At 54.2% G+C, this 18,404-nt stretch overlaps 1 protein-coding gene across 4 annotated transcripts in view; it reads left to right on the top strand.

The window, feature by feature from the left end:
- Window positions 1-18,404, top strand: part of ANKRD11 (ankyrin repeat domain containing 11) — a 137,087-nt gene that overhangs the window by 107,379 nt on the left and 11,304 nt on the right. For all 4 annotated transcript variants that reach the window (XM_080351796.1, XM_080351793.1, XM_080351795.1 and 1 more), the window contains 5 exons: window positions 1,951-2,089; window positions 13,983-14,153; window positions 15,157-15,360; window positions 17,081-17,223; window positions 17,661-17,808. In XM_080351796.1, the coding sequence (XP_080207922.1) occupies window positions 1,951-2,089; window positions 13,983-14,153; window positions 15,157-15,360; window positions 17,081-17,223; window positions 17,661-17,808 (805 nt within the window). The remainder of the gene's footprint in view (window positions 1-1,950; window positions 2,090-13,982; window positions 14,154-15,156; window positions 15,361-17,080; window positions 17,224-17,660; window positions 17,809-18,404) is intronic.

Raw genomic sequence — 18,404 nt, forward strand, 5'->3', positions numbered from 1 at the left:
TCTTCACCAGCTCAGGTTGCTCAGAGCCCCGTCCAGCCTGGCCTGGGATGTCTCCAGGGATGGTTCATCCACCACCTCTCTGGCCAACCTGGGCCAGGCTCTCACCACCCTCAGGGGCAACAATTTCTTCCTCATGTCCGGCCTCAATCTCCCTCCTTTAGTTTAAAACCATCACCCCCACTGACACAAGGGTGAAACAGCCTGCTTGAAGGGTCAGGGTGAGGAAATTCCCGTCCAGACAGCGAGCACGGCCGAGGTGGGGACGTGTCACTTGTGAACTGTCGGCCGGGACTGATCCACCTCGGGGTCTTGCAGAAGGGCCTCTCTCCCCCGGGGCTGTCACTGCGTGGTGCTGGCAATCCCGAGCTGCGAGTCGGGTGAGAGAGGTGCAAACGCACCTCCAGAGTGGGAATCGTTGCCGGGTTTCACCAGCGCTTTGTGGCCGATGCCGCGGCTCACGACGGCAGAGCAGCTCAGGTGGTGCTGGCACCCTTGGCGTGGGCAGCAGAGGAAGAGACGAGCACATGGGCTTCTCTGGCTTTATGTTCTTTGTCCCAGACCCTGACTTTTAAGGGTAAAAATTGATGGGCTGATGTTTGTCTTGAAGCGCAGTTGGAGTTTTTGAGGGGGATGCTGGGGCCACGTCCCTGCAGTCGTTACACCCTGGGAAGATGGTGCTTTACCCACATCGACACAGCCTCGGGGTGCTCAGCACTGATGCAGTTAGTGGGATTTGAGCGTTAAACTTGTACTAAACCGGGAAAGGAAAGGCCAGACCAAGTGACCTGCTTGCAACAGAGGGTCCCGGGTGATGCTCCATGGTCCCTGGCACCGGTTACACCTCGAGCTGCTCCGAGCAGCACCTGGTGATGGAATTGAATGAGTTTTGTTCACGTCAGAAAAAAAAAGACAACAGGATTTAAATCCGGAGCATTTAAACGAAATGCCGGAGTATTTATTTTGGCTGCTGTGACTTTGTCCCGTTGCTCCACTGACTCCTGTGCCAGGGTGGGCTCTCGAGCGGGCTGCCCTTCTTCGGGCTCCAAAAGACAGTTCTGTGCGCCTGAAGCTAAACATGCCTTGGCCACGAGAGCTGCTGTCAGACAGGTTTGTTTAGCTTGTTTTACCAAAAAAGGGATTCCCCAGCCCATTTTTTCGTGCTCACTGGGGCGAGTGAGGGGGGTCGAGCAGGGGCGCAGCCGGGGGTGTCACACTGCCCATTGCACCAGGGACGTGCAAGAAGAACCTGTTGGTCTGAGTGAACCATTTCTCTTTATCTACGGGCACAGTCTGGTCACCAGAGAGAAGCTGGGGAAGGGGAAGGAGCAGCGTGTGCGGTGACACTGCGATCCTGTGACTGCTGGCACTGGAGCCACCCAGGACCTGGGTCTGCACACACAGCGTGACCCAGCCGCTCTAAACACGGGAATTTCAGTCACATTTGCTTGTCTGATTTTCCAGAGGTGGTCTGACATGATTTAATGTATTGAGAATCTTTTACTTAATCTAACTGTAAAGCTTAAGTTCTGGGTTTTGCTGGGTTATTGAAATCAGATCTGTCACAAAGCTGCTCGTTCTGCCCTTGTTTCCAGAGCAGTGGCACAGTTTTCAAACCAGCAGCTCTTGCTCAAAATAATTCTGTGTCTCCAACAGCAGAAACACAAGTGCGTGACTTCAGTCTGTATATATTCTCAGCATGCTGAATTCTTGAAGTCTGAGTTGTGTACCAGCTCTCACTGTTGCTGTCTTAATACTTGGTGATGTTGTGTCACTCAGGGTGTTTCTTCATAATTTCTTCCAGCTGCTCATCCTGAGCAGCCCCAGCATCACCTGCTGCACCTCAGTGCACATTCAAATCCAAAGCCACACGAATAAACGAGACTTTGGGAAAGGGGTTAGGTGGACACGGTCTGGGAAGGCGCTTGTTAATCTGGTCTCTTCTCTTTCTAGGATAAAGATAAAGTTTCTCTAACCAAGACTCCGAAGTTGGACCGGAGCGATGGCGGCAAAGAGGTGAAAGAGCGAGCGACCAAACGGAAGTTGCCTTTCACTGTTGGAACAAATGGAGATCAAAAAGACTCGGATACAGGTACAGAAATGACATATTATGCCTATAGAAATGACATATTCCACCCTCGAAATGTGAGTGTTGGGGAGCACCCGGTGTCCCATGTACAAGCGATCCATACTGAAGTGTTCTATCGAATTTCCTGTATTTTTTAATTGAAGGAAGAGGCGTGTGGACACGAGGATGACTAACTGCAGTATGCACAAACACATCTGGAGCTCAGTGCATTAAGGCCCTTATGTTCTTAATAAAATATTTAGCGGAGAGATGGCTCTGCAAGGAGACAGCCCGCCCTTTGGCTGGTGATCTGTTCTCCTCCGTTTCTAACTGGTCTGGTTCATGAACAAGCCAAGAAGCAGTGTTGGGCCTGCTAGTAAGAACTTGGAAAATGAGAGAATAAAACTGACAACTTTTTAAAAGAAAAAAAAAGGGGGGGCAGGAAAAAAAATATTGCATGAATCTACTTAAAGTAAACCTGATACATACGTGTATGTCTATATAAATATATCTATGTATACCTCTCTAGCCATGCTTTGTTGTTTCGGGGTTTTAAACTTTTAGTACTTCACTGTCTTAAAGGTGAACAATTAATTCCAGTTGGGGTGTGCACAGGGTGATGTCAAACACCCGCAAACCTGTCTGGAGGTGCCAGCGATGGCTGGAACTGTGAGTTCGGTGACGTGGCTGCCTGGGCCCAGTGGGGTGTTCAGGTCGGCGTTTTGGGGCCCGTGCGGGTGGTCCTCGGGACCGTGGGGACGTTAAGGTGACCATTTGCCCCTGGTTTTGGGGGCTACCGAGGCTGCTTTGGCGGTTGCAGCAGCACTGGGCAACACGGCTGCAATACACTCCTGGTTTTGGGGAGCACGGTGCTGCTGTGGGTGTCCAGCCCGGCCGTGTCGCGGTTGGGAAGTCACTTCTCGTGGCAGAAGAGTGGCCAGTACACGTGGGTCTTGCCCACCGTGGCCCCACATTGCTACAGAGATGTTCAAAGGGCTGTTTGATTTGTAAAACAATTGGGTAGAGCTGCAGGAAAGCTCTGATGTGGAGAAAATAATGGTATTTGGTTGTGAGGGGCTTAGCTATGGCTTTACAGCCAGGGCTGACGTAGGCTCTTTCTGTACATTTCTGGGAAATCTGCACTTGGAAATAGTTCTGGTAAGGATCACAAATGGTGCAAAGAGATAAACTGCGCTGCAAGTTGGGAATGTGCTTAGAAATGGTCAAAATGCTGCGTTTGCTCCTCTCTGGGACGGTCGGACGCGGTGTGTCAGCCCATGTGAGCTGCCGCCGCTCTCCTCCGGTTCAGAATTGGGGAGGGCGGATGTTCAGAGCTGTGAGTGCCGCCCGTGTCCCACAGCTGCCGTGGGGCTGTTCACGGTGGCACGTCCTGAGGCTGTCCCCGCAGTTCTGGGAGGTTCCATGCCCCGAGTGGTGTTTTTCTCAGTTGCTGAACTCCCTGTCGGGAGAGAAATCACAACGCTAATTCATTTCATTAAACTGCTCACACCAATGGCGGTTTGAGGAGTGAGGGGTCAGTTTTGCATTCGTGGCATGTGGATGGACAAGTGCATCGCAGAGTGAATAAACAGGGTTTTGCAGGTGTGTGAGAAGGGGTGACCCAGCCATAGGGAGCAGACGGGGTTACAGACACAGGTGATCCTGCCCCTCTCCAAACATGCAGGGTGGAGAGGCCTTCAGCACTGTTATCCTGCACTGGGATAAATTCAGGGGAGAAAAGTGCGATCAGGGCAAGGCAGAGCTGATCAGCCAGAGCCCATAGCTGCTGCTTTTTGTCAAGGGTGTTTCTGCCACGTTCAATACTTGGTTGAGAATTTAAACCCAAACTTGCTTCAAGGCTGTCTGACCCCTGTGGCAGCTCAGATGTCACGCAGGGCTCCCCCAGCAGCACTTACCGCTGCTCACAGGACTCTGCTCTCTCTCCGCAGTGGACATGTTGGAAATGTTGGTGCCAGGGGCGGCGGGAAGGAGCCGAATTCCAGGGCGAACAGCAGGGTGGGGGTGGGTGCTGCTGGGGCGGCCACAGGGCGCAGCCGCAGATGTCCCTGCAATCACTCCCGTGTCACCCCCTGCCTTAGCAGTTGTATCACTCTCCATCCTCAGACACATCTTCCTCGTCCATGCTCCTTGCAGGGGCCTTTGCACTCAAAGACACATTTAAAGATGACCTGGGCTGGACAAACGCTGGAAAGGTGGAGGCGAGTCTGTAGCGACCTGTTCGGTGGGGAGGAGGGAGCAGCAGGGGAGCCTCTGTCTCTTCTCTGAGATCTTTCACTCCAGGAATCAGATGCTTGAGGTGGGAGAAACCTTAACTGGCACCTCGCTCCCCTCTTGCACCACCCCATTGCAACCATGGGGCGTTACAGGTCCTTCTGTTGCTTGCTTGGGCTCCAGGCCGGCTTTCCTTTAATAGGATTTGTATTTGTGGGTGCACAGAAGTTGCCCCACATCAAACGGGGACAGAGGGGATCTCCTGAGCCTGTGCATTGTGATGAGAGTGGCCCTGGTCTAACAGCACCCGTCTGGCAGCGCACACTCAAGCAGGCTCTGCAGGATGGGCTTCTGTCCCCACCGAAGGGGCTGCAGCCCCCAGTCCCTCCCCTTCCCAGGCGGAAGCTGCTTTTTCTCCTTCTGTTCGTAAACTTTGATTTCGGCTCTTGTGAGAAGTGGGATTGCAACATCAATATTCACTGTGCCGGTTGCAGAGTTGACCTTCGATGGTTTACGTAACGCGGTCACTGCTTCCTGGGCTGCTGCACACAGGCTGTTGTGTGCGTTTGAGGGTCATTTTGCTTGGTTGTTCCACAGCCACTTGGAATTTAGCCATAAGGATGTGGGAGCTGGGAGAGCTCTCTTTTTGCCTGTAGTGCGATATTTTTTCCCCTCTTTAAATGTTTAAACAATAGCGTGAGTCCCTCATCCTGATTTGTTGCAGTGACTCCTCTTCCTTAGTACAGCATCTCTGTTTTTCCCCGGTAGCCCTGGCTCAGCGGTGACCCATGCACACTGTGTGGCACATGAGAGCTCTGTGCTGGGTTTCCCTCGCCATGACGGGCCCCCAAGCCCTCCCAGGGGTGTCTGTGGGAGCCCTGGAGTGTTTGCCAGCCATGGAATGGGCAAAGCAGGCGGGTTGTTGGTGTGGGAGATCCTACCTCCCTCACGGCCCCGTTTGCCTCCCCCGTGGCTGCAAACCTTCACCCACAGGATTTATCCTGAGCACCAGTGCCACCTGTCACCGGGACGGCTTTTCCAGTTGCACCGGCATGTCCCCAGGAGAGGGGTGTGTTTGGGGACGGGTCTGTCCCTCTGCTTTGCTCTCGGCCTTTCCTTTCCCCCGCCCTTGCAGCCCACCCCTTGCATTGGCTCAGTGTGTGCTGCTGGCAGAGTGCTGACGTGTTCAGAAAGCGAGCGAGCACGTGATTTTATTCTTGATATTTTTGTTTGCAGCACCCGCCCCCAGCACAGCGTGCTTTTCCTGCACCCTGATCCCGACCCAGCGCTCCCAGTGCCGCCCCAGTGTGTTGGCGCAGGGAGGGGGTTTGCGTGGGCTGCGGGAGGTGCTGCTGCCCGGCGCTGCTCTCAAGTGTGTGGTTTGGGTACAAAGGTTCAGTGAAAAATCTTTTAAAATTATCTCCTTCAAAATGGTTTCTAGAGCAACAATTCTGGCTCTTGGATTCCTCAGAGTTAACTAAACAGTCTGTAGGAAAAAAAAATGCGTAAAGCTGTGAACCTCCTTCTGTGCCTGGGACTTCTCCTCCCTCTCCTCTCGCTCCTGCGGCATCTCCCCACATCCACAGACCCATCTCCCCCCATCCACAGACCCATCTCCCCCCATCCACAGACCCATCTCCCCACATGCACAGACCGTGCCAAGAGCCAACATGCTGCCTGGCAGCCGCTGAACCAGCAAAGCAGCTTTTTCCAGCAATTCCAGCAATTTGTGAGGCTTCATCCAAACTACCCCATATCCCCAGCCCTCGGGTGTCCCCAGCCCTCGGGTGTCCCCAGCCCTCGGTGTCCCCAGCCCTCGGGTGTCCCCAGCCCCTTGCCTTCTCTTGCCCCACACTCCGAGCTGTCCGTTGTGCTCCACAGTGTTTGGAGGGGGTGCTGGTGCCCCCTAGTTGTCGCTGGCACCACCACAGGGCTGGGGCAACGTCTGTCCGTCCATCCATCCATCCATCCATCCATCCATCCATCCATCCATCCATCCATCAGCTCCTCTCTGCCTCGGGGTGTCCAGCAGCTTCCTTACTCCCAGCCGCACGTTTCTGAGGTTTTGTGTTGCAGTCACCACGGTTTATTTAGACCCTGTGCTATATTTATTCAGCGAACAGCCGAACCTCCGGAGCAGCTTCCACTGAAGGTGCCGCGGGTGCTACCATCCCTCTGCAGAGCACCTGAGCGCTCGCTCCATGGCTCTGCCGGGGCACAGGAGGGTTTTGCTCTTTGGGGAAGAGGGGAGAAGCAAAAGCCCAGCCAGGCCTCTGAGCTGACGGGCACACACCGCAGGGCTCTCGGGAGCCCAGGGGCTCGTAGCCAGCTGGGGAGATGCTGCCGCTGGACCAGGGTTCGCGTGAGTCCGGTCAGCAGGAGCTTAAAACTGCTGCTGCTTTGCAGCCTCCTTCGTGCTAATCCCGCGGGTATGTTATGTGACGCTAATTACTAGGTTAGCAAATGCTTGATGAATCAGATGACCTAAACCATCCTCCTCTCCTGGAGCCGGCTCTCGGGTTGCCTAATGCCCGCGAGTGTTTGGAGCGGCATCGCATGGGAACGGGCTCGTTAGTCACAAGTTGCGAGGCTGGCGAGGGAATCCGTGAGAAGCAAATTGCTGGCTTATTAAAAAATGCATCTACATAGCAAACCGCGCTCGTTCTCTGTCGCTGGCCTCGCTCTGATGTGTGCTGCTGGGGGACTCGAATGGGCTGCGCTGCATTGGGTCTTTCTTTGGTTGGATAATTTCAGTCCTTTTACTAAAATAGTCAAGAATCTGTTCTCACCTAGCAACCAGGGAGAGAGTGAATGTCAGAGCTTCTCCGTTTCTAACCGGGCTCCATAATGCCGGTACAGTGTGGATAGACTGGCAAACACCAGCCTTCAGATCACCCTTAGAAACTCCCCGTGTGCACCAGCCATCTGGGAAGGGCTGTGCGGAAAAGCAGGTCGTTTTATGACGGGAGCTGCCATAAATCTCCCTCCTCCCCCTGCAATCACCTCCTTAACATGCAGAGTGAGAGGTTGCAGTGTGCTGTGTCTCTGTGAACCAAAAATCTATCAATGATGGCTTTTTCCTTAATACAAGAGCTTTTATCAGCGTTGTCTGCAGTGTCCTGCTCCCAGAGGGGAGGGCTGGCTGGGCTGTGCAGAGCCTTCCTCCCCATCCTCCCTCCTCTGCCTCTTTCTTTTTCATGGGAAATGAAAGGTCTGGACCTGAAAATTGGTCTTTCTCTGAATTATTTGTGCTTAACATGGAGATGGTTGTTTCTGATATAAGCCTCTGGGTTCCTCTTACAGCAGTTTGTTAGCCAGTGGCCACGCTGGCAAGAAGATGCATGTACACATTTCTGCACAACCCTGATGTCTGTCCTACAAGTCTAGGGAAAAAACAAACAAACCCTCTGGCTGTTGCGCAGCATTAAACCTCTCTAGCTGAATTATGCTTCTAAAAATTCCTGCAGCTGCTGGGTTTGGGGCCTGGGGACACTCTGTCCCCGGGGAGCTGGGGTGAGTGGTGAGGACGGTGGGCTCAGCCCCACGCACAGTGACCTGGCGTGTTACCAGTGGGCTTGTTCCTCCCACCAGCGTCTCTTCTCCGCTCATGTCAAAGCCGATGTCACCACCATCCTTTCAGCTTAGCTGTGCAGGGCGAGTCTCTGGCTCCAGACCGTCTCCATCCGTCAGATGAGCAGCATCACTGCTGCACGGGCTCGGCTCGGGGCACATGCCTTGCTGTTCTGCCAAAGCACACCCCACTACAGCTTTTCCTCTAATCTTCCTCCTCAGTTTCCTTTTAGGCACCTACTTTCGTTGTCTCTACCCCCTGGTTTGTTTGCACCGCAGGCCCCACGGCATGTCCATGCACTCCTGGTGCGAAGTGTCACCTCCTCCTGCATCCTCCCCCAGCCCAAGTGCCGGTTTCTCTGCTTTGCGGTGGCTCCGTGCAGCCATGCCAGCCCTGGCTGCCCTTCTCCCTGCGCTCTTTGCGTTTCACGTTCACCCAGCTTCTCCCCTGCTCCCCTCTCTTCTGCATCTGCCCGTGCCGTTGTGCCACTGCCGGTTTTACACAGCTGCTGCCCTTACCCTGCTGCTCTCCTCCTCGCACCCCGGCATCACCGCCCGCTCGGAGCCTTCCCCAAACCCCGGGCTGTCCGTGGAGCCCTGGGTCATGTTTAGCCGTGCTGCTGTAAACCTTCCAGCTCCTCATCAGCCCTGAGCACGCGGTGCCCCACGTCCGCAGCCCTGTGAGCATGTGAGCGCCTGCACGCCGGGGCTGCCCGCGCAGGTTAAACCTGCTCTTCCCCTGCCTTGAGCTGACGTGCTCCAAAATGGTTTATGCCCTACAATTCTGCAGTAAAAATGAGTCACTCTTACGCACGCTAGGCTGTGGATGGGAAAGCAGAGGCTTGTCGGTCTCTCGGGGGTGCAATGCAGTCTCTACTGCTGTCTGTGCCAGTCTAATTTATTCTTATTGATCTTTTGTTTGTGTGCTTGCTCGGCAAATACACTGTTGAAAATCCCGACTCATCGGCGAGCCAGTTTCCCTGTGCAGCGCTGCGATGTTCAGCATGAGCTGCTTATTTGGAAATGGTATTTTTCCTGAGGGTACCACCTTCTATGCATGTGTTATCATGTCGGGGCAGTTTAAACAGATGCTTTTTGCATTACAGGGCACAAGGCGTTTGTGGGGAGCGAGGAGCTGTGCCGCTGGGGGTTGGAGCTCCCGTCCCCACAACCTGCCAGCGCCACAGGGTGTGCTTGAGAAATCTCAGAAGATTTCCTGTCGCTGCCCTTCTCTCGCTGCTTCCCCGCCTCTCTGCTCTGTCCCGCTCCGGCGAGGGCACACGGAGCACAGCACCCAGGGCTGCTGTGAGAAGCAGCACCTGCGCTGGGACCTCCACGGAGCTGCTGACGGGCTCCCAGCAGCCCCAGATCTGTGCTCCCCATTGCAGCTGCACGAGCATCGCGTGACCCGGAGTCAAATTCAGGCAGGAAACCACCCGCGGACTGATGCTCAAACCCCTTTGTCCTGGGAGCCTCCTCCTGTTCTGCCTTTCACGAGACTCTCAGCTTTAGCGCAGTTAAAGAGAGCAGAAGTGGTTCCCCGGCTGCGTTCGAGCTCCGCTCGGCTCCTGCTTCTTTCCCCTTTAAGCTGGTGCAGGCGGCTCCTGCTGGCGTCAGCACGAGGGAAGAGCTGAGCAGGATCCCCGAATTAAACCGCAGCAGCGCCAGGTTGAGGCTTTGCTCTGGAGGTTTGCACAAGGCTGAAGCAAGCAGCACATGAGCTGCTTTAAAAATAGCTAAATGGAGCTGTGGTTCTTCCCCGGGCGCGTCGCTGGGTCTCCTTCCCGCGGGGATCCATGTGCGCTCCAGCCACCATCTCTGGTCATCGGCCATGAGGCTCCTTCCCCCCACACCCCCTGTACCGCGGGTTTTGCGCTTCCACGCAGGGCCTGCCATGCGTACAACCCTCCTAAAGGGGTTTTAGTGTAAAATAACCTTGATTCTCGTTTGCTGAGCTATTTACCCACTGTGAGTGTTTCTCTTAATTTGCCTGTGTTGCTGCAAGGTGTTACAGAAAAGCCTTTAATCAGAGGAGTGGCCTGCGGGAGCCAGTAGCACTCAGTGCCATTGAGCAAGAGATCTTTGTGCAGCTATCCCTTTTAAATCTGCTGAAAATCAGATTCTGAGTCAAGTCTTCCAGGTTGAAATAAAACACATTTGCAGCTCTTAGCCTGGGACCAGCCAGCCCAGAGCCTTCCTGGTGCTTTGTTCATGTGAGGCCGAGCAGAGGGTGCCAGGAAGACCTTATTGTGGCCTGTAAGAAGGATGGGGACAGACTTGAGCAGGGCCTGTTGCGATAGGACGAGGGGTCATGGTTTTAAACTAAAGGAGGGGAGATTGAGGCCGGACATGAGGAAGAAATTGTTGCCCCTGAGGGTGGTGAGAGCCTGGCCCAGATTGGCCAGAGAGGTGGTGGATGAACCATCCCTGGAGACACCCCAGGCCAGGCTGGACGGGGCTCTGAGCAACCTGAGCTGGTGAAGATGTCCCTGCTCATGGCAGGGGGGGCACTGGGGGAGCTGGGAACGTCCCTTCAACACAAACCATCTGTGTTTCCGTGACTCTGCCTGGCGCTTCTACTGATGGTGAGGACGAGACGATGCCACCTTCGCCCTGAGACACGCACGAGCCCGAGTCCTTGGCTGCTTCACCACAGCGAGCGAGAACGCAGCAGTCGCTTTCCAATTTATTTTTATCTTGTTGATCACATGCTTTTTAATGTTAAATGTTCCGTGGAGGAGGAGATTTCTGCAACTGCAGGATTAATAGGAGTTATGGGGGGTTCAGTTGAACTTGGTAATCAGTTTTTGCAAACACAGGCTCATGCTGACAACCTGCTGCAGCCAAGTAATATTAATGAAAGTGTTCCCATTTAATTGTGGCTCTGTATGCACAGAGCAGCCCTCCACCACGTACAGCGCTTGTGCATTGCTTGTACTTCCATGACGCTGCTGGGTGTGTGACCCTCTTGAGCATCTTTGTCCCTGGCTTTGCAGCATGGGACAGCGCCGGAGCTGCCTGCAGAGCCGAGGCATACAGCAAAGCCAGGCTTTCCCCAGCGGGGATTTAACAAACCTGCTTCGAGCGGCGGCTCAGGAGCCCAGCGAGGAGTAGGAAGGTGCAGCCTCTGTGGCTCAGCTGTCCCTGTGCCCGGTGGGACACACTGCTCGGGCTGCTTGTTTCCTTACTGTAAGCACATTTAGTTTAATTTTATTTTAAGCCATTAAAAAAACTTTCACTTTCATGTGATCTGATTTAATCTTACAGCTTACAGGGTGACCAAAACGTGGCTTTGGAGAATTAGACTGAGATTCTCCTTCAGTGCACAGATGTGTTTCCCAGGCTTGTATTTGAAGAGGGGTGGCCTGTGCTGCCTGGTCGGAGAGATTCCCTGGCACAGAGTTGCTATTTTTTAAATGTACAGGCTCCCAGGTGCAGGGGGCTGATGGAAATCCTCTGCTCTGGGTGAGACGTTTGCAGAGGGAGAGCAGCAGACAGTGGCACCTTTGTGCAGGGACAAGGTTTTCAGAGCCACCCGCTCATCAGCCGAGGGAGCGCGAGAGATGCGAGCAGCACGAATGGAGCTGAGCGGTGCAGGCGTCCCCACGCGCTGCTGCCCTCGTCTGCCGGAGACTTTCACTCCGCTGGTGGTTTGGTGAATGAACGAGGAAATCCGCACTTCAGCACAAAGTCCAGCGGTTGAGTTTGAGCCCGTCTCTTGGTGGTTTTGCCTGAGCTGCTGGACTTTGCACAGAGGCAAAGGAGGTTCTGTCCTGCTGGTGGCCACGTGGGGTGACCTGCGTCGCCTTGTACAAAACGACGAAGGGCTGGGTGAGCAGAGCGGGTTAGAGCTGGCGGGCTGCAGGATTTGCTGTTCCCCGGGCACAGGCCGGCTGGTGGGGAAGCAACTGGATGCCGCTAGTCCATCAAGCATCTGTGTGATCTGTTCCAAATCCTCTTGGACCTCCACATGTCCCCACAAACTTTTGCCTCTCAGTTTCAGGGCATTGGAGCTGGGGACCTGGTGATACGTTTTGGGGGTTTCCCCTCCCTGGCTGCTGGGAGCCCGAGCCCTGCTTCTTGGAGAGCATTAGCAGACACTGACGTGTTTGCAAACCTCCTTGTATCATCCCTCTAACACTTTCTGGGATTCTCAATATACCTTCAGCAAAATAATAAGCATGTTTGGAGTCAGATGTTTGTGTAGAAGGGTTCTCTTGCCTGTGCTCCATCACTGGAGGAGCTGCCGTGCTGCATGGGCAGGGACAGCAGGCCAGGTCGCAGCGCTCCTCGTTGGGGGAGCATGAACGTGCGGCCTTGATGTGATAGATGAATAACCCCCTGGATTCCTCCGTGGCTCCTGGCAGCGTCCTGGCCAGAACCAGCCCCTGCTGCAGCCGAGCCCGTGGGACCCAGGGGCTGCATGAGTCAAAACTCCTTTTTGTTAAAAAGATTTCTACTTTGTGCTTCAAAGTCATGGGCAGGATTTGCTCTCTTGAAAAGCAAGCGCGGTCAGTTTGAGAACAGAGCTGCTGTTTATGCCGGAGGTTTCGAACAGCTTGGCTGTCGGGTGTGTTCGTTACATCAAGGATGCAGCAACATGTTTTGCTGTTCGGGTTCTTCAAGCAGCATCAGACTGGCCTTGATTCAAATGGGTGTTGGGGTGCGCGATATGAGGGCGATGAGCCACTCACCTGCCTTTGGGAACTTTGATGGCTGCTAAGAATATCAGCAGCAGCACTCTCCACGCAGCAGGAGCCCTGCAGTTAGTCTGGTTATAAACAAACTGTGTCGGTACTTAGAAATAGATGTGAGCGAAGACGGATTTTCCACTCGCACGCACCATATCTTCCTTCTGCTGCTTTGTGGGTTTAGGACAGTTGCTGGGTAGGAGGGATGCAGCTTGGCTGCTGGCAAAGAATTGCCGTGCTGCTCTGCAGATACGTATCCTGCCTCTTCTCCACAAAAGGAAACTTAATTTTTGTTTCCTGAACCAGCATCTTGAAACTCTGTTCACCAGCACATCCCTGCAGTGGGACCGCAGCTCTGCAGCCCCATGGTTTGTGCTCCCGCTGGGCAGCGTGCACAAGCAAGCAAACCAGGGGCGCAGAGGAAGGCCTGCTGACTCCCCTCACGTGCAAAAAGGATCAGTACTTGCATAAAGAAAACTGGAAAAGTGCTCAAGAAAGCTGTAGGGTCAGGGTTGTGGCAGAGGTCGGGTGTGTGAGCCGGGCTGAGCTGGGCAGGGAGGGAGGCAGCGAGTTGCACCGTTCCCAGCAGCTGGAAGCGGGGCTGCTGTGGGAGGCACTGGGGGCACAGCTGGCGGTGCAGCGAGGGCTGGGGTTTGGCCGGCCCTGTGCCCATGGCCTGGCAGCAGCTAATCCCGGCTGGATGATTGAGGGGACCGACTGTCAGGCTGGGATTAGTGGGATGACAAGCCGGGCACAGGGGTTTCTTCCTCCCCTCTCGTTTTTTTGGGGGTTTTTCAGATGCAGGAAGGGATGGGGCTGAATAGTCATCACCCTGACTGCGGGTGGGTGCTCTCTGCTGGGCTAGAATCCCCACTTTGGGAGGAGAGGACCAGCCCAGTGCTCCCCGGGCCGGCAGAGCCCTTGGTTTGGTGATGACGAGAGCATGAGATGGCAACGTCTCCAATCTGTCAGGCCGTATCTTGTTAGCACTCGTTGCTGGTGCTTTTAGATGCCTCCAGTCCATGCTGTGGGGGTACAAGGCTGCGTCTGCTCCTTGAAGCACCATCGGCATGAGATGGAGGCTCCTAAGAGCAAGATGGAAGGTATGATGCTGGCAGCAGCCCCGCAAAGGACCCGCTCCCTCCCTCTCCCACTGCTGTTTGACGGTTTGCGGAGAACCGGCCGTGCGGTGCATGTCCCAGCTGCAACCACAGCAGCTGCCACGAGTGCCAGTGCCCCCAGCGCAGGGACGCAGCTGCCACAGGTGCCCCCAGTGCAGGGATGTGTCCATCACCGCAGGCTATTGTACTTGTGAGATGCAGAAGCAGAGCTGGAGAGCTATTAACGCTTTGCTCAGAAACGAGTGGGTTTTTCGGTTACAGCGACATTCACAGGTTGTGTTTCTGTGTCTCCTCGCACCACAGAAAAGCAGGGTCCCGAGCGGAAGAGAATTAAAAAGGAACCCGCCACCAGAAAGCCTGGCTTGCTCTTCGGAATGGGCCTTTCGGGGATCCGGGCAGGCTACCCGCTCTCCGAGCGCCAGCAAGTCGCTCTCCTTATGCAGATGACAGCAGAAGAGTCTGCAAACAGCCCAGGTGAGATCCCAAGGGGGGGTTGCTCAGAGGTTTTGCTTGTACGCTGCTCTGTGGGGTCTCCCCGCTCTCAGTGCCGCGGGCGGGATGCTGGAGAGGGGACACGGGCACCCCTGGGCTGTGCTGTGGCTCCGGGCACGGGCCGTGGCTGCCGTTCCTTCCTCCAGACCACGGTGGTGGCAGGAGATGTCCCCCGGGCCACGCTGAGCCTGCACTTAACCAGAGCTTTGGTTCCACGGGAGCCTCCTCCACGGCCCAGCTCCGCGTTTCCACTGGCCTCTCAGCCTGACTCACTGAAGGAACATTGTGAAAAAAAGTTAAAATACCATCCGCTGTGGGTTTTTTAATGTTTCTTGTTGTGGAGAGGGATAGGACCCGTAACCAGTGCAGCTGTAACTTGAGATGCGGAGCAGCTGGAATGTGTTTACCACGGATTTTGTGTTTTAGTAATTTTTATCTGTTGCATACATGACCCCGCGGAGTTTTTAGAGGCACTGTGCTGTCTGTCTGTGCACATCTGCAGCCTACAGACAAACATTGCAGCTTTTAGCCACATAGTTTGTTCTTGACACCGATCTAGCAGCTTATGTTGCTGTTACTGGGGGGAAAAAAAGTGAAAAAAAAGACAAAAAGCTGTGTTGTCCTCAGAGGGATGAGCTGCTCTCCCAGGAAATGTGCAGCCTCGTCCCAGGGCTGCCAGACCTCACATGGACTTGGGAAAAGCCACTTCCCTTAGGAAATGAGGTTTCAGGGTAGGGAGCTGCATTGTTTGCCCCTAAATCATGGGATCGCCTGCAGCCCCTGCAAGGGGCGCAGCTCTCTCTGGTGGGCTTTGGCAGCCTGCAATTAATGTCTGCATTCGACACACACAGGCTGTTCTCTGTCTGCGCTGTTGCCTTACCGGGAGCGTTCTGGGGAGAGGCGACACGAAACGTGTTGCAAGAGCTCCCTCTAAGGGCTTCAGCCTTGCTTGGAATTCCTGACTCTGTTTCTCTCCTCCCTGCAGTTGACACAACACCAAAGCATCCCTCTCAGTCCACAGTTTGTCAGAAGGGAACTCCTAACTCTGCCTCCAAAACCAAAGATAAAGTAAATAAGAGAAACGAGCGGGGAGAGACTCGGCTGCATCGAGCTGCCATCCGAGGAGATGCCCGGCGCATCAAGGAGCTCATCATCGAGGGTGCAGATGTCAATGTGAAGGACTTTGCAGGTAAGCAGCCCGCGGGGCAGCACACCCATCTGGGCCTTTTCCCACCCACTTGAACATTCCAAGAATTGCTCCTGCCAGGGAAAGCAGTTGCTTTTTAACATGGGTTTGCTATTTGTAAAGAAGGGAATTAACCAACAATAAGGATGTAGCCCTTTTGGAGGAGTCTTGCCATCCTTTAAGCAATACCCTAGTGCAGATTTGTTGAACTAATAAATCCCTGAGCAGGATCGGTTCCCTTGGTGCAGTTTGGCAGCTGAGTTGCCAGGCTGCCCGGTCTGCCCTGACCGCGCTCCTGCTGGGCGGTGATGCTGGACTGGATCCATAGTGATCCCGGGGGCTGCCGTGGCTCCACATTATGTATCTGTGACCTTCTGGTCCCTTTTCTCCTGCCCTTCCATGTGCATGCTGCCTTGGAAGTCTGGAGGGGGGTTTGCAAGGGGAAATGGGCTGGTTTAGCTCCTTTTTTTACTTAAAATATGGGAAATTATGTGCACAAAAATACTGAGAAGAGTGGGTTTGTAAAGCCATCGCTCCAGCATTGAGTGGCTGATGCCTGCAGCGTTCTGGGCGCCGTTTCTGAGCACCAAACGTGGGGGTGCCGCTGGCGGGAGCGGTGCCAAGGACAAGGTCAGGCTCCAGCTGTGCCAGCCGGGCAGCTGAGTTAGAGGAGATGATGGTAACACCTGCTCCTCGTCATCCTGCTCCCCATCGGTGCTGCCAAACTCCCAGTGCTGGGAGCGGGGAAAGGGGCCTGGGACGGGCACGGACACGGGTCCAGTGCGAGATGTGAGCAGTGCCGTTCGCACACCCGCACCGGCAGCGGGATGGATCAGCATGGGGCACCTTTTCTTCCAGCACGTCCGAGAGCCTGACTTTGCTCTTCGCTGTTCTCTTCACACGATTTTGGGGCTATAAATAGCTATGTGTGTTCCTCTGCCTGTATGATTAATATCAGCACTAGACTGAAGTATCTGTTGTGATTAATTCTGGTCACAGGTGCCCCTTTTTAATGCTCCAAGTGAAGGTAACGGAACGAGCTCCCACGACGCTATCAGCAACATACCGAAGGAGCCAGGCACATTTGCTGCGAAACTTCAAAACAGCCTCTGCTTAAAAATAGTCTGTTTGAACACGATAAAATATTTCATTCTGTGTTCTTCAGAGGTTTGTTTGAGAACCAGAGCCGCCGTTACTGTGGAGACCTGCTGTTTGGTTTCTCCCTGCGCCCGGGCCTGTTTTGCAGTGCGCGGCCGCTTGTTTGGAGAGCACAGAAATATTTGTGAGGTCTGTGTGGGGGATGTTCCAGAGCCATGTCTGCAGTTCGGAGCTCAGTCTGGATCTGGGCAGCAGTGTTTCTCTTACAGAGAAGCTGGAAGGGGAAGGGATTTTAGACCTGCCTTCCACACGGCATCAGCAATTAATTCTCTTAATTTCCCCCGCAAAATTTTGCCTTTCCATTTCCCGGGGCTGTGCAGATGATCTGTTTGTAGCACATTGCTGGGCCAGAAGGAAAAAAGGGGTTGATGTAACTGCCTCTGGGGCTGGCAGAGCTGCAGGTTCCTGCTGTGCCAGGGTGAACTGGGCAAACAAGATCAGCTTCTTGGCCACCAGAGCCACAAGCCCCTTGGTGTACCAGCACCGGTCTGTGGATGGAGGGTTCTTCTCACCGTCTGTAACCCCCCGAGGGTGACGTCCCTGCTCTGTGTCCCTGTGCTCGCAGGCTGGACGGCGCTGCACGAGGCGTGCAACCGCGGTTACTACGATGTCGCGAAGCAGCTGCTCGCTGCGGGTGCCGAAGTCAACACCAAGGGCTTGGATGACGACACCCCGCTGCACGACGCAGCCAATAACGGGCACTTCAAGGTTGGTTTTTGCTGGATTTCATGGCTTTGTTTTTAATATTTTTTTTTACTTGCGCCTCAAACAGCCAACTATGCAAACATAGAGATTCTAGTTATTTTATTATGGTTTGCTGCTGATAGCCGTGTAGCGAGTGAGAATTTCCCTGCCCCAGTGCTGTTGAGAGCTTTACTTGATGTTCCCCTGCCTAGGGAACAGTTCTTTCTTCTTCTGAACTGGGGGAGGGAGTGTGGCTTTGTGTCTTGTTTTTCTCCTTTCTTTCCTGCCCAAGTTGGTTCATGTTGCTGGTTTTTGACTCTTATTGCCAACTGTTGGTACCGTAAGGTGTGTGCTGAGCACAGGCTGCTTGAGGACATCCCCCTTTTAGTTACCTATGAAAGTCGTACAAAAAACCTGGAATCGAAACATCGTGAGCATCAAGTCTCAATTTCTGTTCTCAGGTGGTGAAATTATTGTTACATTATGGAGGGAACCCTCATCAAAGCAACAGGAAGGGTGAGACACCTTTAAAAGTAGCTAATTCTCCCACCATGGTGAATCTGCTCCTGGGAAAGACCACGTACCCCTCTAGCGAAGAGAGCTCAACAGGTGAGATTGACCTTTGTGTGAACGTGGGAGTGATGTTCGTGGCCTGCAGCTGTCTGTTAATACAGAGACGTTAAGAGGACAGTGAAGTTAGACCCTTGTCAGAATATCCGCACGCTGCTGCCACGGTCAGGAGTCCGTCCGTAGCTGTAACCCAAATTCTGAGAACATAAGTGGCAGCCGTAGCTCCGGGAGCTCTAGCTGCTTGCCCTGGCAGCCTACGCTGAGATCACTGCCCTGGTGCAATGGAGATGTAGGATTGGAAGCCAATCGCAGGTAAATGGATGTCTTACCTTTGAAATGTGGGTCTTATTGCCTTGTTTGCCCCACTAGTGCCACCACTGTGGCTGTGCCAGAACCGCTGCAGGTCTTAATTAGTGTTAATTGGAGTTCTGGTCTTATGGGGAATCTCAACCTACGCTGTTTGCGGTCGTAACCCTGTTAACGTGTTTTTCTCTTGGTTAAAAACCTGGACATTGTTTTGAGGAACACCCCGTGTGGGTCTGGATCTCCCAGCCTGGTGCTTGGAGCTTTCAGCTGCAGACGCGGCAGGGGCTGGGGGGCAAAGGGGCGAGAGGGCCCTTCGCAGGGGTCACGTC

The sequence above is a fragment of the Nesoenas mayeri genome, assembly GCF_963082525.1.
Source record: "Nesoenas mayeri genome assembly, chromosome: 12".
Lineage (NCBI taxonomy): Eukaryota > Metazoa > Chordata > Aves > Columbiformes > Columbidae > Nesoenas > Nesoenas mayeri.